General features: G+C 34.4%; 1 protein-coding gene across 20 annotated transcripts in view; it reads right to left on the bottom strand.

The window, feature by feature from the left end:
• The window catches only part of ryr1b (ryanodine receptor 1b (skeletal)), a 117,726-nt gene that overhangs the window by 88,877 nt on the left and 5,961 nt on the right, over positions 1 to 22,888 (bottom strand). For 15 of the 20 annotated variants that reach the window (XM_051135612.1, XM_051135618.1, XM_051135621.1 and 12 more), the window contains 5 exons: positions 8,655 to 8,774; positions 5,640 to 5,741; positions 5,128 to 5,148; positions 1,685 to 1,759; positions 1,509 to 1,587 (listed from right to left, as the gene is read on the bottom strand). In XM_051135612.1, coding sequence (XP_050991569.1) covers positions 1,509 to 1,587; positions 1,685 to 1,759; positions 5,128 to 5,148; positions 5,640 to 5,741; positions 8,655 to 8,774 — 397 coding nt within the window. The remainder of the gene's footprint in view (positions 1 to 1,508; positions 1,588 to 1,684; positions 1,760 to 5,127; positions 5,149 to 5,639; positions 5,742 to 8,654; positions 8,775 to 22,888) is intronic. The other 5 variants (XM_051135617.1, XM_051135622.1, XM_051135630.1 and 2 more) reach the window with 1 other exon arrangement.

Raw genomic sequence — 22,888 nt, 5'->3', positions numbered from 1 at the left:
TGGTTCTATTGTTAGTCACAGCATGTTAGAGAAAACGCCTTTGTGTTCCACCACGGCAAACGAAGTTAATATTACATGAATGATTAAACGATTGCAGAAATATTATTTATTTTAAGGGTTTAACGTGTAGTCATGATAACATTATGTAGACCTATTCTTGGAAACGAGCTGGCAACAGAAATCACACAGAACAGAATGAAATGTTATAATTTCATATGAAGTAAACGTTAAATGTTTAGATGATGTAAATATGTCAGTATTGTACATTTAGTGTCTGTAAAAATGTAAATAAATGTACATTTTGTAGAACCACATTTTACGTCACGTTGTTATATGTATTGTACCCTGTAACTTCGTTGAACAAGAGGGGAACAATCGCCACTTTAATTTACAGCCCGCAGAGGGCACACTTACCCTGTAATTACATGGAACAAGAGTATAATTTCCCAGTAATTTTAAAAAGCTTACGTATAGATACACCAAACTTACGATTTAACAGAATAGGTACCTGTTAAGTTTTTTAAATTAATCTATTATAAATTATTTGTATATCTGTTTGCTACCCCCTTATTACCCAAACGTAACCTATTGTTCACTTATACTTACACGTAGGTACAATATAAATACGAAACATTCACCGTAACTTTAGTTTACTTACGCAGTTCTTTGCAGGTTGTATATCTGGTTGTTACTCTCTATTACCAAAACGTAACATATTGTTCCCGTATACCTACATGTACGTTCTTTTTAGGTACACTATAATTACAGAAACATACACCGTAAATTCAGTTTACTTACGTAGTTCTTTGCGGGTTGTAATCTAAAGCGTTACCAAATATTTCACAATATTACTGCTTTTGCTGTATTTTTGATCAAATAAATGCAGGCTTGGTGAGCAGAAAAGACTTCTTTAAAAATCTTACTGTTCAAAAAGTTGGTAGTGTATAACACTGTTCATACAATATTATTAAAGGGGACATCGGATGGCCTTTTCCACAAGTTGGTATGATTCTTTAGAGTCTTCATGAAAAGTCTGCAACATACTTTGATTAAAATATCTCAATTTTTATGTAAATCAACACCCTTTTTACCTTGTCAGAAATAGCTCTGTTCACAGCGACCTGTTTCGGTACATGTCTCTTTAAATGATAATGAGCTTCTGCTCACTCCGCCCCTCTCTTCCTTTTTTTTTGTGTATTCGGTGGCATATTACCATCAAAAACAAAACTAATCCACCTTATCCTCAGTGGCTCTGATGTTGCCAGAAAATAAAGACTCTTATGTTAACTTTTACAAAAGACTTTTACATGGAAAATGGCAGACGGCATGGCTGAGGGCACAAATATGTTAATAAGGGACAGTCCTTCAGCGGTTGTGGGCAGGGCCTGAGCAGTATGACATCATACTGAAAATCCAAACGTCTTGATAATTGAGATTGTTCATGTTTTTTGGGGATTAAAAAAAGACTGCTAAAACACATTTATAATAATATTGTGGATTATATGTACCTGTAGAATCCTCTTGTAGGCCCACATCAAAGGCCAGCTTGTCTGTGAGTGAACGTGATGTCGTCAGGCAGCTGAGATACTGTAATTCAGGGTAACAAACATGTCTCCTTAACATCAGTGCCATCGCATTAAACATCAGTAAGCGTTGAAAAGAACACATCATGCATCTCTCTTACCATGCCAGAGTGGTAGTGTCTGAGGAGGATGGCGTGGCCATAGAGCAGCGTTCGGTGTCCTCCTCCCTGAGATGACTGGAGATTGAGGAACAACAGAAAAAATAAAGTCAACACAACTTCTTTGTACTCAAATAGTGCTGTAAGGACTCAGCAAAGTGGACTACGTTGGATTGTAAACAGCAGCATTTTACATAGGAAAGGGAAGAGCTCCATCGTTTTCACATGGTGACAACAGTGAGACATAAGAAGAGGTAGACTGAAAACAAAAACTGTTATGAAGGGACAGAAGAATAAAGTACCAAAGATTTCTTCACATACTGTAAGTTGACATTCACAGGAAGTGGGTTACAGTACCATGGAGAGAGCATACATAAGGACAGAAACAACCAATGAACAGAAGAGTCAAGGAGTCAAAGGTCACATTCAGCCGTCATGAGGACAACAAACACATCCTGCGGACGGCTTACCTTTTCTCAACATCCAGTAAGGATTAAAAGCAAGAGAACACGATTATTGTTGCTATTAGTGAGTTTCGTCTATAGTCTCATAATTATTTATGAGTATGATTACATAAGTGAGAGAAAGAGATAGAGAGCACACACCGCAGCAGACCTTAAAAAGACGGTTCTACCAAAAAAGAAATTCTGACATTTTTTATCAACCTTATGTTGCTCCAAATCTGTTTTTGGATCACAAAAAGAGAAATATTTTGTATAATGTGCTGGTTTCTCTTTGTCATAAAATTGGACCACTTTATAATAATTAATGTGTTCTTTTTGAAGCATAAAAGGTCCACTTACTATAAGTGCACAAGAAAGAGCAGCCAGTTCATTATTCACAACCTTTTCTTTCACCTTTTCATATACATTTGGAACGACATGAGGGTGAGTAAATCATGGCAGAATTGAATTTTTTGGGTCAATTCACCACAACAGCGGTGTTGATCTAGATTGGGTCAGCATGTTACTTCTTCATTTGCCTGTGTATATTAGTACTGGCTTAGGCGTCTTGAGGCGTCAGCGTCTTGGCCATTCCTATTTAACTTCTACTTTTTATATATGTATTTTAAACCAAAATTGGCATGATAAAAACCCATAGACAATTCTTGAGAGAACTCATGGCTTGAAAATATGAATTCCTATGTTGTAGGACTACAAATTCCATAGGTATATGTAATTTTAATTATTTATAAAAATATATGATTGTACGAAATTGTTTTATTTTACTTTTTAGGTTAGCATAAATGACTATACTACTGAGGAGGCTAGTACAGTTAGTAGTGTAAAAGAGGAGAAAAAAACTTTTTTTTACTCTTAATTGTCTAATCATTTTACTATGGAAGCCCGTTTCCACCACTGAATAAAATTCAGGTAGTTAGTAGTTAGTCAGCTAGTTTTTATCTATTAGTTTTTCTTGCTGTTGTGAGTTTACATCTTGCAATTCTTTTTTTCTCAGAATTGTGAGATATAAACTAGGATATAAATATGCAATTTTAAGAAATAAATTCAGAATTGCGAGATAAAAACGTATTTTTATCGCAAATGCGAGTTTGTATCTTGCAATTCTGTCTTTTTACCGCAAACTGCGAGTTATAAAGTCAGAATACATGGATATGAAAGATAAAAACTTACAATTCTAATTTTTTTTAATTGCAAATGCAAGTTTGTATCTCACAATTCTGACTATTCTTGCAATTCTGACTTTTTTTCTCAGAATTGTGAGATATAAACACAACTGTGAGTTATACAGTCAGAATAGATGGATATAAACTTGTAATTGCAAGAAATAAAGTCAGAATTGCAAGATAAAAACTCACAATTCTGACTTTTATTTACCGCAAATTGCGAGTTATAAATTCAGAATAGATGGATATAAAAGATAAAAACTTACAATTCTGACTTTTTTTTTATCATAAATGTTAGTTTGTATTTTGCAATTCTGACTGTTTAATCGCAAATGCAAGTTTGTATCTCACAATTCTGACTATTCTTGCAATTCTGAGTAAGTCAGAATAGAGGTATATAAACTTGCAATTGCGAGAAATAAAGGCAAAATTGCAAGATAAAAACTCACAATTCTGACTTTTTAATCGCAAATGCGAGTTTTCATCTCCCAATTCTGGCTTTTTTATTGCAATTCTGACTTTTTTTTCTCAGAATTGTGAGATATAAACTCACAATTGCGAGTTATAAAGTCAAAATAGATGGAGACTTGCAATTGCAATAAATAATGTCAGAATTGCAAGATAAAAACTCAGAATTCTGACTTTTTTAATGCAAATGCAGGTATGTATCTCGCAAATCTGACTTTTTTTTCTCAAAATTGTAGATATAAACTTGCAATTGTGAGTTATAAAGTCAGAATAGAATGATATAAACTTGCAGTTGCGAGAAATAAAGTCAGAATCGCAAATCGCAAAAACAAGTTTGTATCTCTCAATTCAGATTTTTTAAAATATAACCTCTCAATTGCGAGTTATAAAGTCCAGTTCTGAATGGGAATTTTGTTTGTGATATGTTCTCATAATTGCGAGTTCATATCTCACTATTCTGACTAAATAACTCGTAATTGTGTGTTATGAAGTCAGAATTGTGAGTTTATATCACCCAATACTGACTTGATAACTTGCAACTGCAAGTTTATTTCACACAATTCTGAGAAAAGAAGTCTGAATTGTGAGATAAAAAGTCGCAATTACTTTTTTTTTATTCAGTGGTGGACACGGGCTTCCTTGTTTTACAGATAAGCATCTCCAAATGGGTTTTTTATGAGATGTTCTTTATGGATCTGAAGCCCACAGAACCTGCTATCTATTTATTATTTGTTGGAAAATCTGCTGAATGCTGCAGACCTATTAAAAATGTAATTTCAATTAAAATGTTTTTAATGCAAATGAAATTGTTATATATATAAAATTGGGAAAAATCACCATTATCAAATTAGCAAAGATATTTAATAAATAAACAAGCTACGGGCAAGGTACATGTAATACTTTATGAATGACATTTAAAATGTGCAGATCTGTGTGGCCATAGGTTTCATGTAGACCTGCTTATCAGCTTTCACGTTGGCCAGGATTGGGTGTTAGTGTTGTAGGCCGTGCACTGAAGATCATATCCTTAACCAGGATTCAGTGGCACTGATCTCATCTTACACACTGGAATGCTCTCTCTCTCTTTCTCTCTTTTTTTTACAAATGTACACACTTATACACACAGACAAGGTGTCATTTGAAATGCCATTTGGAGACCAAATGGGATTCCATCTCCAACCAAACCAGACAAAGTGCCGAACAGGTGACAGAGGTCAAAGGTCAGACAGAAGTAAAGGTTTAGGGGTGAAGAGAGCTACAGCATTATTTCATCCACACCGGACACTGAGTAGGAGATTTAGGTACAGAGGAGAGGAAGGGTGCTGAGGTTACGATGAGACATGAGACATACCCATTTATCCAAATCGACTGCCTAAAGTTGGCAGGAAAGGGAGATGAAAGGTCAGGAGAGAGACAAAAAGTACAGGAAATTAAGTTAAACTAACAATTTTAGCCTCTAATGCCAGAATATACCTCTTATAAACTGGGTTTAGGATGACCCCATGCAAAATATAACAAAACAGAAGGTTACAATTAAGAGCAAAATATGGCTGTTGTAGATACAAAAAATAGATATAAAATGGGGTCCAAAAGTCTAAAAAAACATTTGAAAAGTTATCTATCTATCTATCTATCTATCTATCTATCTATCTATCGCACTCCATATAGCTGTTTTTCTGATCACTAGTTCATACTGTATGCATTTGTAAACTGTAAAAGGACCTAATATTTAGATCTTTTGAGTTATCCCTACACTTTATTCATCATTCCTTTTCTTTTTGACCCTCTGCTTTTTGAATCACTCCCTGCTTACCACCTCTCCATCCTTCTCTCTCTCTCTCTCTCCTTCATGGAGACTCTCACCTCGTTCATCTCCACGGTGTTGGCCAGCATCTCTTGCAGGGCTCGTACTGAGAGCGACTGCTCCAGTACAAAGGCACAGATTGCCAGATCAGGCGGCACATTCTGCAGACGAAGATGAAGAAATACACAAATGTTTAGACTTATGCATGCTTAATTGCTTTGAAATTAACAAATTAAATTGTTATGTCAGCAGTCTAACCTTACCAATTCATGAAATCTTTAGAAACAATGTTTTGTTATGAAAAATGTTGTCTGCAGCTTTTACCAATGCTTGTAAATACACACAGTGCAGCACGGTTTCTATGTCTACTGCATGTACAGTTTCTTAGTGTACAGACAAATAAAATCAAATATGAATAAAATAACAATATGCATATAAAATGTAATTTTAATAAAAACAAAGTATATAGTTTGAAACAAAAAAAAAACCAAATTCAAATAAAACATCTGTCTGTTGATCGATCGGTCTGTCTGTCTATCTATCTCTCTATCATCTATATCTATCTATCTATCTATGTATCTATCTATCTATCTATCTATAATCTGTTTATACATATCTGTCTTTCTGTCTGTCTGTCTGTCTATCTATCTATCTATCTGTCTGTCTGTCTATAATCTGTTTATACATATTTATCTATCTGTTTACATATTTTTATATGCTTTGAATATACATCTTTATATTATTGTATATACTGTATATTAACTATATTTTCTCGTTTGATCTATAATCTGTTTATACATATCTGTCTGTCTGTCTGTATATCGTTTGATCAATCGTTCTGTCTGTCTGTCTATCTATCTCTATATCATCAATATGTATCTATCTATCTATCTATCTATCTGTCTATCTGTCTATAATCTGTTTATACATATCTATCTGTCTATGTCTATCTGTTTACATATTTTTATATGCTTTGAATATACATCTTTATATTATTGTATATACTGTATATTATGTATATTTTCTCATTTGATCTATAATCTGTTTATACATATCTATCTGTCTGTCTGTCTATCTATCTATCTATCTATCTATCTATCTATCTATCTATCTATCTATCTATCTATCTGTCTGTCTGTCTGTCTGTCTATCTGTAATCTGTTTATATATATCTATCTGTCTATGTCTATCTGTTTACATATTTTTATATGCTTTGAATATACATCTTTATATTATTGTATATACTGTATATTATGTATATTTTCTCGTTTGATCTATAATCTGTTTATACATATCTGTCTGTCTGTCTGTGTATCGATTGATCGATCGGTCTGTCTCTCTATCATCTATATCTATCTATCATCTATCTATCTATCTATAATCTGTTTATACATATCTATCTATCTATCTGTCTGTCTGTCCGTCGATCGATCGATCTGTCTGTCTATCTATAATCTGTTTATACATATCTATCTATATATCTGTCAATGTCTATTTGTTTACATATTTTTATATGCTTTGAATATACATCTTTATATTATTGTATATACTGTATATTATGTAAATTTTCTCGTTTGTTCTACAATCTGTTTATACATATCTGTCTGTCTGTATCTATCTGTCTGTCTGTGTATCGACTGATCGATCGGACTGTCTGTCTGTCTATCTATCTCTCTATCATCTACATCTATCTATCTATCTATCTATCTATCTATCTATCTATCTATCTATCTATCTATCTTTCTATCTATCTATCTGTCTATAATCTGTTTATACATATCTATCTGTCTGTCTATCTATAATCTGTTTATACATATCTATCTATCTGTTTACATATTTCTATATGCTTTGAATATACATCTTTATATTATTGTATATACCGTATATTATGTATATTTTCTCGTTTTATCTATAATCTGTTTATACATAACTATCTGTCTGTCTGTCTGTATATTGACTGATTGATTGGTCTGTCTGTCTATCTATCTATCTGTCTATCATCTATATCTATATCTATATCTATATCTATCTATATCTGTTTATACATATCTGTTTATCTATCTATCTATATATCTATAATCTGTCTGTCTGTCTATACAAAATTATATACAAATCTACACAAAATTGTGCATTATTCATATTTTCTGTGGTACAGTAAAATAATCTGGTATTATTAAAATATTAATAAAATAACAATGCCTATACAATGTTATAATTAATTTAATAATTTTAGGTAATTAAAAATAAATTATATATATATATATATATATATATATATATATATATATATATATATATATATATACACACACACACACACACACACACAACAATATATAATAAAATATATAAAAAATAAAAATATACACATATATGCAATATATAATAAAATATATAAACAATAAAATAATTATAATCAAATTATTTAAAATTTAGAATATATACAGTGCATGTATAATTATTAGGCAAGTTGATATTCTGATCATTTTTTTTTTTCCAAGCACATTTTACCAATTCTGAACCACATCAATCTTTATAACTACTATTAATTTGTATTTAATCATTTATAAGTGATATATAAATGTCCATTATGGCTGGAAGTGAACAACTTCTTGTATTCAGGTGTGCATAATTATTAGGCAGGTTTCCTTTTACAGATAAAATTAGCCAAAAAAAAAAGAGATTTAACTCAGACTGAAAGGTCAAAAATTGTTGTTGTTATTATTATTATTATTATTATTTATTATTTATTATTTATTATTAATTGCCTTACACAGATCATCATCTGTAGAACCATTTTTGTTTTCTAAAAAAAAGACCCATAATGTACACAGGTTACAAAAGAAACATCATATAATCTAAATAAGTTGTCATCGAATAAGAAAATGTGAATAACTCAACAACAAAATAACTGTTATATATATATTTAATATATTTATATGTAACTATATGTTATTTAGAAAATAACTGTGATATAGCTAAACATGGTACACTGTAATAGTTTGGTATTAGTAATGAGGAGTGGCTTTCCTGCCGGGAATATCAACACCCTGACACCTTTTTGATGACTGTACCTGGGCATTTGACGTTGTCTCTAGAAAGCACAGACGGTTCCCGAAGCCTTCACAGGAAAGGCATAGTTTGATCTGCTCCTTCAGAACAGTTGCAGTGCACTGGAGCACAACTTGGTCTTCCTGTGAGCCAGAGCAAATCGTGAAAAAGGAAGAGAAAAAAAAGTGAGAGTATGAACAGGGCCAGATGGTAAAGGTGACAATGACTTGTGACAATGGGGTCCAATAAATACCTATTCATAGTGAGACGTGCAAACATGCTGAATGACAGCACTCACATTAGTGAGACTAACACACACAAGGGCTAGTACACTCACAGCACACAGCGTGTAAATACAGTAATAAACACACCCGCTTCCAAACACTCTCCACCTGTCACGTATAGCATTCTCAGCTGTTCCCTCCACTGACTCATGATGTAGCCATATCCTGTGCTTCCTTCTTCTTCTCTCCCTCTCTCTCTCTCTCTCCAACCTCCTTTTCTCCATCATTTGTTCTCTGTCTTTCTCTCTCCTTCATATTTCACTGTGTCCTAGGGTGTTTTTTTCTCTCTTCTGTAACAGCACTTTTGTCAAAACTCAAACCTCACGATTTATCTTCTACGTTCTGTACAGTAGGTTTCAGAGATTTTTTTTTTTCCCTGGCACATTCTGTCCCACAATCCCCTGCATAGAGGAAACGGGGCCAGTCTATCCTTTGTAAGGGCATAGAGCCCTTTAAAAAAAGCTCTAGGTGTGAGATGTTTAGTCACTAAAACACTTCTACGATAAACAGATGATTCAGTATTCAGCTGGTATTAAAGCCCTCGTGAAAAATATGGTCAATAATACAGTATATATGTACTACTTATGATGTTTTATATCCAAAGGTCAAAGTAATTAATTTACAGAGATCACATTGACAATGATTTTAAGAGTTGGTCACATTTTAGTGTTTTAAAGTAGACAGAATTTAACGTAATAATGGGGCATGATCTCAGATTTGTTGCTGGAAGAAAGAACACTGTGTGTGTGTGTGTGTGTGTGAGAGAGAGAGAGAGAGAGAGAGAGAGAGAGAGAGTACAACCCTAATACTTACAGGTATATGAATTTTTAAAATAGCAAAACACTGGGTGATTCACACTCCTTGGACCAAATTCAAAATCCAGAGACAAAAGCAACCATCCAGAATGTTTCATAAATGCTAATACTAAAAGTACAGGGTGGCAGATACCTGATATGTTATGTATTAATATTTATGAATTGAATGTTAAAAATGTTTCGCACAATATTAATTTTAAATTCATAACATATATGTTTCCTCCAAAGAGGCAAGGGAGGCAGTGCCTCCTCAAAATATTGGATGAGATTTAAAGAAACGTGTAGTACAACAATAAAACAACATCAGTATTAGAAAATGTAACATTAAAAAGTGTATAAATCACTCTTTGCTCTAAAGAAACATTGTCCAACAGCGACACCAGCAGGAAAAGTTACATCGAATATGACTGGTTACGTTTGGCTGTGATTGGTTCATGCGATAAATCCCGCCTCTTGTGTTCGTCCACGTTCGCGAATCAGTCTTTATGAACAATATAATAGCTTCATGGGAAGACTGATTTATAAAAGTAAGTAAACAACTCACACACTTAGATACAACCACCTTGTTAAGTCAAAATTAAACTTAAAATGGCATGAAAACAAGATCTGTGGGAGTTTTTAGTAAGTAATTAGCTTGGTGAAATTTAACGTAAATCTCTGTAAACATTTACCAAGGTTTGATGACTGATGATCCGAAAAATGTAAAAAAAAAAATTAAAAGTTAACTATTAAATATAGCTGCAAGCAGCGATTACCAGGGTCATGCACTTTTAGGGCATTTAAGCACATAAAATACATTGTTTTTTACATTATAAAAAATACATTATTTAGTAAGTCTGTAACCACCTAAATTGATTTAAAAATGCATTTTTGGCAAATCCAGGTAATTTTTTAACATTAATGACTGTTATAGCGACAGCTATACAGTTTTCCTTTAGGCTGTATGTATGTATGTAAATGACCCCATCATAGCTTCCCAAAAGGGCACATTTCAACATTTTATTTAATAATTATTGACCTAGAGAGTCCAGAGAATTGTACTGCAGTGTTTTTTTCCAGATTGAGCAAAAAAAATCTAGGACTAGTTCGCAAAAGTAGTTTTTTTTTTACTCAATCATTTAACAAATGATTTGACTGACAGCAGTGGTTCTAGAGGCAAAGTTGTCAGGAATGAGGAGTTCTATCAGATGATACAAATATTGTGCAGCATACAAACGTTAACAAACCTTGAAAAATGCAATATCGCACCCCAGTGACCGATTTCTTTCAAATTTCTCTCAGACCTTTGGGGCCATGAGTCGAACAGGCCCATCGAGTTTCATTCCAATCGGCCTCTGTAAACCTTGTCAAACAGGTGCTCAAATTTCGTTGACCAATGACAGCCATGTTTTTTGAGATACACAAATGTCCTTGTTAACACTTGTGGCACTTCAGATCAAGACCGTTCACACCCCGATTTTCATTTAGATAGGACAAATGGTTGTGTAGTTATAGCCATTTTTATGTTTTTTCCTCTTATAGCGCTAAGTGGCCAAACTCATGATTTTTTTTTCTTGATCTCAGATTGAGCTTTTACATAAGGGTTCTGAGTTTGGCGGAGATATCTCATTCTGTTCAGGAGGCATTTTACTTAAGAGGCCCTGCCCCTTGCAAATGTTTTGGCATCCCCTTGTGACGGTGAGTCGAAAGTTCAACTTTTTTTTTGATAATTATTGATATTCACTCTCCAGAGAATCTTTCTGCACCGGTTTGGTTTTGTCCGGCGTGAGCCAAGGATTCCAATGGCTTAAGACACTTGAGCCTGCGACTGACGGGTTAGGAGTTAAACCTAAACCATACTTTTTGTACGCTGATTTTGTACTTTTGATCGCTGTAGCACCCTCATCAGGCCGACTGGGGCGAGCCTTGGTCATGTTGTACGCTCTGTGAGTACTACCATCCTTCCAAGTTTCAAGTCTCTACGACTTACGGTTTGGTTTGCACAATTAGTTCTACATGGAGTTCGCTTACAATAGGGTTTCAGGGCTACTCCCCTAAACCCCTAAAAAGAATAGCTGCACACAGATTGACAAAAATTATATTGTTTAAATTGTTACTGCCTTAAGTTATTATTTTGGAATACATATAAAATGCTTGAAGATACTAACTTAATGAGAATTATCTTTACCACCTATAAACTTTAGTTTGTCAAAATATTGCGCCCTTTCCTGCCTACTAAGTGATTCTCTATATGATTTAGCAGCTTCTACACATTTTTTCCCGTGGTTTAGACAGCATAAATTAGCACAACAATGTAATCAGTAGTAGATTACCTGTGCAATCCATGCTGTTGTTTACATCTGAGTATCGCCAATATGACCACGCATCTGGGTAACTGACCAAACTGTGACGTAAGTGTAAACTCTCTATATAATATTCATTTTGAGATTATATTGTTTAAGTGTATAAATGAACATCATCTGAGTGTTAGAAGACAGAAATATGTACTTAACTGAAAAAAAATAAAAATAAAAATAAAAAATACAATATCTTTAATGAATGAAGCAGACCCATTAATAAGGTCTGTTGTGAGCACTAAAGCATTCTGAACCTTTGCTGTCTGATATGGTGGTCTCATGGTAAGCTGCTGTGCTGAGCCTCATGATCTGCAGGCTTAGCTCATCCTTGTATAAATAGGCCCAGAGCAGCACTGGGATTTGGCAGATGAGGAACACTTTACACCACGAGACGCAAACAATCAGCGCTAATGTGATGGTTAAATGCTTCAGAGCTCATACAAATTATAGTGAACAAAGAGTGTAGGAGAACAAACTGGGAAGGTCTGGATGAACACCAACTTGAAAACCCAGCCCTTATCAATGTCACACTTATTTCTGCCTCTTAAGACAGGTATAAGATTACAGCCAAACCATATTTAGGTCTAGATTCATAGCAAGACAACCGTAAATACACTTAGGGTTTATTTTGAACATGTTATAACATAAGTGGGTAGAGATATACTATACTTTCATCTATGCTTCAGAAGGAAACCTGATGCATTAAGCTGGGGGGTGAAAACTTTTTGAATCTGACCATCAGGGTAAATTTAACTTATTTTGTCTTCTGAGAAACATGTAAGTATCTTGTGTAGCTTCCGAAGGGCAGTTTCAAATGAAAAAAAATATGATATTTAGGCAAAATAAGAAAAAATGTTCAAAAGTTTTCACCCCCAGCTCTTCTGGAGCATCAGTGAGCGTTTGAGCCTGCTGTAATAGTTGCATAAGAGTCCCTCAGTTGTCCTCAGTGTGAAAAGATGGATCTCAAAATCATACAGTCACTGCTGGAAAGGGTTCAAATACACAAAAATGCTGGAAAACTAAAGAATTTGTAGGACCTGAAGGATTTTTCTGAAGAATAGTAGGCGGTTTAACTGTTCTGGACAACCAAGGAACTCATGAACAACTATCACTAAACAAAAAAACACAGCCGTGGATCATTCATGTAACAACACAGTATTAAGAATCAAGTGTATGTAAACTTTTGAACAGGGTCATTTTTATAAATTCACCTACTGTTTTCTCTTGTGGACTATATGTAAACGTCTTTTATGTGAGATGTCTTATTCAGGTCAGTACTAAATAAAAACAACATCCATTTTGTATGATTTCGCTTGTCTTATTTCCATCTGTTAACATAAGAATATCAAAACATTTATCAATTTAATGGACTGAATGTAATGGATTGTGAGCTGACACAGCTGCTTTTTATGTTGAATATATTCGCTCTGCTCTCTATAGAGCCCAAACTGTGTTTACAGACGTGCTGTGGCACCTGTGGGTGTCAAAGAGCACGAGAGGCACAGGTGTTTCATCACCACTGATGTCCCAAAGGTCTCAGTGGGGTCAGAGGAAGCTGGGGGTGTTACTTGTTGAGAACAAAGTTGTGCAAGACCACAGCAGCCAAATGTTTCTATGCTGTTACTTATTGATGTTTCCCATTATACCGGTGTATATCATCTGCCTTCAGGAACACGGCAATGAATATTGACATTCTCATTACGATGATATGCTGTGCCGCAATTCAGCAATAAGGAATAGGAGGCCATGTTGCACGGTACACAGTCGTTGTTAAATACTCTTACCAGGTTTTAACCGAATGTTGAGTCACACTGACACTCAAAAACTCAAGATACAGATCAAGATTGTATAAACGTATAAGTACAATCAAGCTGCTGCTACATTAAACAAACTTCAAGAGTGAAAGAGGAAATGCAAAGCACGCCATCGAAACACACAACACAGTTTATAATTAGATACAGTGTGGGGATTCCCCCTCTCCTCTTGTGTGCTGATAAAGACCTCCTCAAGCCAAATCCCTTCATTTCACTACAGCCATCACTGACCGCTGACACTGACAGATGGAGGGACGGTGTGGGTGGATTAACAAAAGTCGATATGGAGGAGAAGGACTGGCTGGTGCATTAAAGACCGTCCATTTTAAAAGTGCTTTTGTCTGCCCCGACTAACCTGGACCACAAAGGCACATCACTCTTTACACGCAGGACCCCCTGCAAGTATTTCCCAATACAAAATGTCACTTCCTCTCTAGGTGGGCTGTCTGTAGTCATACAGCCACTGTGGTATTTATAGGGTGACGTTATTGTTTTCCTGTCCACACAACGAAATTCCAAAGTTGCTTGATACATATAGAGCGCTGCAGGGATGATGTATATTTGTAGGCCAAAACATGGAAACAAGTTTCCTTTTGTGACGTCCCAAAGTCAATGGGTTTTATGAAAGAGGTCTTTTTTTGGTCAGGAACTGGGCTAGTTTCATCCTCATGTGGTTTCAAAGCCGTAAGACCTTTGTTCATCTACAGAACACAAATTAGGATATTTTTGATGAAATCCGAGAGCTTTCTGACTCCGCATAAATAGCAACACAACTGACATGTTCAAGGCCCAGAAAGGTAGTAAGGACACTGATAAAATAGTCCATGTGACATCAGTGGTTCAACCGTAATTTTATGAAGCTACGAGAATAATTTCTGTGCGCAAAGACAACAAATATAATGACTTTATTCAACAATTTCTTTTCTTCCATGTCAATCTTTGACAAGCGTTTGCCATGGGTATGGTGCTGCTGACGCAGGAGTTGGCGTTCTGATGTAGAACATCCATCTGTCAAGTCATCCTCTCTGTCAAAATCTTCAAAAATGTTTACGAAGACTGTTTTATGTACAGCATGTCTTCTTCTGCTTGTAAACAAGGCGCAGCGCATCTGGGTTCCGTTGTGGTACTCACAAACGTGTCGAACACTGACACAGAAGAGAAAAGATTACTGAATAAAGTTGTCATTTTTGTTTTATTTGCGTACAAAGGTATTCTTGTAGCTTTCTAAAAATAAGTTTGAACCACTGATGTCACATGGACTATTTTACCGATGTCCTTACTACATTTCTGGGCATTGAATGTATCAGTTGCACTGCTGTCTATGCAGGTTCATAAAGCTCTCGAATTTCATCAGAAATATCTTAATTTGTGTTCTGAAAATGAACGCTAAGAGCAAGAGCTCATTTGCATTTAAAGGAACAATCCCTTTAGAATAGGATGATTTTCTGCAGAGCTCATTTTGACGGGGTAAAAAGGGTGTTTTTTTACACAGCCATTGAGAATTTTTAGTATATTATAGACTTTTCAATAAGACCCTAAAGAATCATATCAACTTGTGGAAAATGGGCATCCGATGACCCCTTTAAAAACTCACAGCACTGCATCACCGTATGTATTGGCAGTAGCAAGTTCCAGTACTTGCTTTGCAGCAGCAGCAATCTACAATACAACCATCTACAACATCAATAACCAACAGCAGATCTATTCCACCAAGACCAAATACATTAACATTGTCATATCCATTACCATGCTAAAATCTTTCAAGAGTTGTAATGAAAAAAAAATATTTGAATGCATAAGTAAGCACACAGTAAGCACACAATCATTATGCTCAATACAAAAAAAGGTTTATATATTTATGAATTCTGTAAGAGACAAAAGGTAAATACTGTATTGTACGGTTTAAACAAATAATACAAATTTTGCATAATAGTTATTTATTATACAGCATGACAGTACATGACAGCGTTTTCATTTTGGGTGAACTATGTGGATGTTAAAATACTTTTTCTGCAGCTGCTACACTAGTTTAACCACTTTAGTTTGAGAAATCTAGTTGGAAAACTCATTATTTTCGTAATAAATAAATAATAAAAGGTGGCTCAATGCACCAGTGACTAACTCATCATTCCTACAGATCCAGAAATAAGACACATTTTAAGACAGCATATATTTTCTAGCATCAAATGAACGTGTGTGCATGTCATAACATCAGTGTACTGTAGCTCAGTTGACTGGGATTTGATAGCAGATCGTACTGCAGGCAGTCACTCCAGGAAGGAGATATCACTTACCCTGAAGACAGGACCACAGCAGGTGAAGAGGACGACAAAACGGTTGTCAGTGTCCTACTTCACAGCTTTTTAAAGATTGGCAGCATTTTGACAGCAACAGAAACGCACTACAGAAACAGGCAGTGTGATAGAGAGGGTCTGCTAAAGAGTTCATCAGTCTTGAAAGAAAATGTGAGGAGGAAAAAAGAGAAGATACAAGATACACAGTGGCCTTAAAAAATAATTTATACACATAAAAATGTAATAGTATTAGATGCAAAATGGCATTTACTTTCAACTGACTAATGTCAAGATGATTGACATTAAGTTAATGTACAGTAGTGCTTCATTGCATTAACTATAAACACATTCTACACATTTTTGATCACTAGAAAGTGTCTAAATGCTTTGTTTTTGAAAGCATCTCATCTTCAACAAACATCTTTCAGTTGCTCAAAAACTAGCCTTGAGCTATCTTACTTTAAAAAACTGCAGTTGTTTTGATATTCTATCTAATTCAGTGCCATTCAAATGTATTAAATGATGACTTCAGTGTTCAAATATTTTATGAGATCATTCTAGCCATAACTCTTACTGACAGGAAAATTATGAATCTCTTCCAAACACACATACATCCCACACTTACAAATGCACCCTCTCGAGTCTTCAATTTCCTTTTTCTGCCTTTAACACTATATTAATGTAATTTGAAATATCATTGCAGTTCTCTTGGTCCTAAACATGTTTTGCTGATTCCTTCCAATTTCATCCATCTTTACATTTCTTCTCTTGCTATCTTCTCTCTCTCTTTCCCGCTCTGCCGTGGGCCTTCCCCCACTCCTCAACATTGCTATTTTGGGTGAGTGCACCTGTCATTCTCACATTCCCCTCCACTGCTGACTGGCAGATAGTTCAGAGGCTCTTTCAGGGCAGAAGAGTCTCTGATCCCAGAGCCACACAGAAAACCATGCATTAACTACAATATCCCACGTACAACTATTTAGACCTCTGAAACCTGTCACACATGGAGCTACAAAAAGCATTAGCACTCAAAAAGAAATTAATACTTTTATCCAACAAGGGTGCATTAAATGTATCAAATCTGACAGTGAAGACCTTTACAGTACATTGTTATGGAAGTTTTCAGGGCTGTCAAACGATTAATCGTGATTAATCGCAATTAATCGCAACCGAAATAAAAGTCTGTGCTTACATAATATATGTGTGTGTATTTCTTTACATACTAATACATAATAAATATACACACATATATTATGTAAGCACAATTTTTTTTTATTTTAGACGCGATTAGTTGCGATTAATTGTTTGAGAGCACTATAAATGCTGTTCCGCAAAATATTAAGCAGCACAATTTTTCACAATCATTTCAACACTGATAATAAATGATACTTGAGCACTAAATCAGCATATTGGAATGACTTCTGAAGCTTTTTAATTATTAGATTAATTGTTATTTTGACTCATTGCAATCAAGTAGGTTCAACTAAATGACAGAAATGAATTAAGCTTACTGTAAACTGTAATCTTTGCTACTAAATCAGTTAATCTAGGCTATTAAAACTTGTACAGCTCTCATAATTACACTTCAAGAACACTTCCTTCTGTAATGGTCAAATAGAAAGTACATTAAAGTCAATGTAATATTAGTGTAATTATGATTTGCTCAGCGAGTGGAACAACTTGAGACTTGAGGCCTGAAATGGTCATTTACAGTCAAAATGAAAAATATCATCTTTTGATATGATCAAAAACTGGCTTATGGAACAGTGATGACAAACTTTGGTTGATTAAACAGACAGATTACGTCCACCTCATTCTGTGAGCCTATAACAACTGTACTGTCTCTATGTCCCAGGGGTCTACATGAGTGGCACTTATAAAGGTTCTCATCACTGATGCAGTTTCATCAACTGTTGAAAACATCTAGAGCTCTTAAACATGAAAAATCTGCAGTTTTATGAGTCATAACCAGGACTTCACCAACCGCATTTCAAAATGTTTGACTCATAGAAGCTCAAACCTCTTCTTTTTGGTCATTTTTAGATAAATGTACATAAGCCTAAATGATCTTCAATCTTTGTTTATCCAACAAGCAGTTTCAGTTCCACAGTAAAGACTCCTAAAGTGATATAGTAGTTCAGCCAAAAAAGAAAATTCAAAACTGTTTGACTGAGTAAATGATGACAGATTTTAATTTTTGGGTGAACTATTACTTTAATGTGGTCCAGTATTCTACAGACGAGTATATATAATATTCTCATAGTCTCATTTGAAAAGTGGGCTGACTTTTGTTTACTTATGTGCTGAAACAATGCAGATATTAAAGTGACCCCACCTCTAATTTCATATTCTGATAATTGATTTCTGAACCTAATCATTGTTTTTATAAGCAATGATTAACAACCCATGCATGACTCAGTTCTTGATTTACCAGCATCTCACACTAAATTATTTTCAACACTGATTAAAAAATACATAAATAAATAAATGAAACAATAAAACTCACAAATTGGAGAGACAATGTCCATTCTGGCCCCACTATATCAACAATGACTATTTAACGTAATTAGATAAATTAATGACCAAAAAATTTCCATTTTCACTTGGTCAGGCAAACTGTATTTTAGAGGTTTAATGAACTACTAGAAACTACTAGAAAAAGTCGACACTATGTGTAAAAAAATAAATCAAAGAAAGTCCAATTTCAGGCAATTTAGTGTAAGTAACTTAAAATATTACTTAAACTACCTACTATACTTAAAAAAAAACAGCAATATCTTACAATGTATTTTAGGGGTCCAACTAAGTGTCTGTTGAACAAACTTTTGATTACTGATAATGCACTTAAATAACTGGTTAAAACATGGGGACTTACATTAAAATGAATAGATATACTAGTTTTGGTATAACTTCTTTAGAGGTTGCCTGATTATCGATCTGGCAGATTATCAGCGCTGATATAAAGCATTTTTATGGTTATCAGTATTAGCCATTTTCAAAACCGCTTTGCCTATAAAATAATTTAAAAGCATTTAAAGAAAGTTTTTGTCAGAGCCCTTGTTATTCTTAATTTTTACATTATTTTCATTTTTACAACAGACATATACTGGTTCAAAATATCACAGATTATCAGTGCCGATATTAGGCATTTTTATGGTTATCTGTATCAGTCATTTTCAAAACCGATTTGATAATTAAATAATTTAAAGCATGTAAAGAAAGCTTTTGTCAGAGTCCTTGTTATTCTTAATTTTGACATTAATTTTCATTTTTACACCAGACATATATTGCTTCAAAATATCACCGATTATCAGTGCCGATATTAGGCATTTTTATGGTTATTGGTATTAGCTATTTCAAAACCGATTTGCCCTCGAAATAATTTAAAAGCATTTAAAGAAAGTTTTTTTAGAGCCCTTGTTCTTCTTAATTTTGACATTGTTTTCATTTTTACACCAGACATATATTGGTTGAAAATATCACAGATTATCAGCGCTGATATTAGGCATTTTTACGGTTATCCGTATCGGCCATTTTCAAAACCGATTTGATAATTTAATAATTTGAAAGCATGTAAAGAAAGCTTTTGTTAGTCCTTGTTATTTTTAATTTTGACATTAATTTTCATTTTTACACCAGACGGTTCAAAATATCGGTTATCAGTCTACTTGACCTATAATAATCTGACAATTATGTAATGTTAATGTTATATTACTGATAATAGCACAGACCAATTTTATATTTGTTAAAGTACAATGTAGGGGGAAAAAACTATAAATAACTGCTTTGAACACAAAAATAAAGGTCCTTTTTTGCATCTACGGTTCATAAAACAAACTTTAACATCATTGGAACCTTTCTATTGCACAAATGATCTCTTATAGTAAATAAAGCTTTAAGAACTGTTTCCTGGTTTCCTAAAAATTCTCCGTAGAACCCAAATTGATTCTTCTACATCATTATTGCAAAAAATTAATATTTATAAATATTAATCAATAATATAAATATTAATGAGTAGATAAAATATGACAAGATCTACATTCACTTTTAGACATTTAGCAGAGCCTTCTATCCAAAGAGACTTACAAATAAGGAAAATAAAATGTACAGTATGAAACTGGTGCATTTGCATTATAATCTAAGCCTGGAGTAATTTTCCATCACACATTACAGTGCAGTAGTGGACTCAGGGGTAAATTAAAGTTTCCGGTTGACGTAAGTGATTCTTCTCTTTAAAGACACTGGAGTGCTACCAGATCAAACACCTGTTTATTGTGTAAGATGTGGTCATGACAGCACACATGAACTCTGGCTGTCAATGAACAGATGGTCTGTTGGGGCTGAGGTGTAGATTTGATCATCTGTGGGCTAAGTAAAACATAAGCCTAAGAAAGACTCCTGCTTTACACATTCAAGACCTGAGGAATCTTCTGAAGAGCTCATAGTCTAATCCTCCATCAAACACACACACGCACACACCTCGCACCTCTCTTTCTGCCCATGAAGAGTCCCCTGTGACAGACAGGACCTTATTGTGGGCTCTATCTGCATAACTGTGCACTAAAATTAGTGCTTCTAGATCCTTCTCTCCTCATTTCCGAGGCCAATCACATATCACAGATGTGTGTGTTTTCAGAGAAAACTTTCAACATTTCAAAAAATAACATAGCAGAAAACCCCTAAATACCCATATTACTAAGATTGTGAGAGGCTGAAATGTTCTAAAACATTTTCTTAGTGTGAACAACATTTAAAAAATCTAAGAAAATACCCTTTTCCCTATACACTCTTAAAAACAAGGGTTCAATGAGGGGGTTTCCATAGAAGAACAATTGTGGGTTCCCCAAAGAACCTTTCAGTGATCAGCTCCTAAAATAACCTTTTTTTTTCTTAGTGTGAACATTTTAATGATCTAAAGAAATTTTTCCATTATAAAGAACCTTTATTTTCAAAAACTTACCTTTTGCAGAATAGAAAGTTTTCATGGATGTTAAAGGTTCTTCATGGAACCACAGATGCCAATAAAGAACCTTTAAATTCAAAAATGTGATGGACCTTCTGCAGAATGGAAAGGTTTTATGGATGTTAAAGATTCTTTATAGAACCACAGATGTCAATAAGGAACCTTTATTTTCAAAAACGGACCTTTTGCAAAATGGAAAGGTTTCATGGATGTTGAAGGTTGTTCATGGAACCATAGATGCCAAAAAAGAACTTTATTTTCAAGAGTGTAACAGAACTTTTGCAAAATGGAAAGGTTTTATTGATGTTAAAGGTTCTTTATGGAACCATAGATGCCAATAAAGAACCTTTATTTTCAAAAATGTGATGGACCTTCTGCAGAATGGAAAGGTTTCATGGATGTTAAAGATTCTTTATGGAACCATAGATGCCAATAAAGAATGTTTATTTTCAAAAACGTAATGGACCTTTTGTAGAATGAAAAGGATTTGTGAATGTTAAAGGTTGTTCATGGAACCATAGATGCCAATAAAGAACTTTATTTTCAAAAGTGTACTGGACCTTTTGCAGAATGGAAAGGTTTCGTTGATGTTAATGGTTCTTCATGAAACCACAGATGCCAATACGAACCATCCATGAAACCTTTCCATTTTGCAGAATGGAAAGGTTTCATGGATGTTAAAGGTTGTCCATGGAACCATAGATGCCAATAAAGAACTTTATTTTCAAGAGTGTAACAGAACTTTTACAAAATGGAAAGGTTTAATGGGTGTTAAAGATTCTTTATGGAACCATAGATGCCAATAAAGAATGTTTTTAAAAACATAACAGACCTTTTGTAGAATGAAAAGGATTCATGGATGTTAAAGGTTCGTCGTGGAACCATAGATGCCAATAAAGAACCTTTAATTTCAAAAACGGACCTTTTTCAGAATGGAAAGGATTCATGGATGTTAAAGGTTCTTCATGGAACCATAGATGCCAATAAAGAACATTATTTTCAAAAGTGTAATGGACCTTTTGTAGAATGAAATGGTTTCATGGATGTTATGGAACCACAGATGCCAGTAAAGAACCTTTTTGCCATTATAAAGAACCTTTCGTGCAAATGAAAGTTTAAATAGATGAAGGTTCTTAATGGAACCATGGATGCCAGCAAAGAACTTTTGTTTTTAAAGAGTATAACAGACCTTTTGCTGAATGGAAAGGTTTCGTGAATGTTAAAGTTCCTTTATGGAACCACAGATGCCAATAAAGCCAATAAAGAACCTTTATTTTTAAACGTGAATCTTTTGCTGAATGGAAAGTTTTCATGGATGTTAAAGGTTGTTGATGGAACCACAGATGCCAATAAAGAACCTTTATTTTCAAGAGTCTACAACTGATTACTAAAGTGATTATTTGTTTTTATGCTTCACGTGAAGCACACACATGTAAAAACACATACACACACCGCTGTCCTCCCTATGGATTCAGGCAAAGACGAAGTAGGACACAGACTCTCTTGCTCTCCCTCCTGAGTGTCAGGCACTTATAGTGGTGGAACTATAAAAGGAAACTGCTGCTATAGCCTGGAACCCGAATACCCCCTCAAATGCACTCCAACACCACTGATGCTATTCTCTCTCTATTTTCCGTCTCTTTATTTTCAACACCTTTAAGGAGCTCAATGAAATCTGGAGAAACCTATCCCTTAGCATTTGAATTTGCATTCATCTCAACGGCAGTTGCTTGGCTGGAGCAGGACCCCCT

This window comes from Labeo rohita, chromosome 18 (genome assembly GCF_022985175.1).
Source record: "Labeo rohita strain BAU-BD-2019 chromosome 18, IGBB_LRoh.1.0, whole genome shotgun sequence".
Classification (NCBI taxonomy): Eukaryota; Metazoa; Chordata; class Actinopteri; order Cypriniformes; family Cyprinidae; genus Labeo; species Labeo rohita.
Note: the sequence above shows the minus strand (reverse complement) of the source record. Positions and strands in the feature narration are given on the sequence as shown.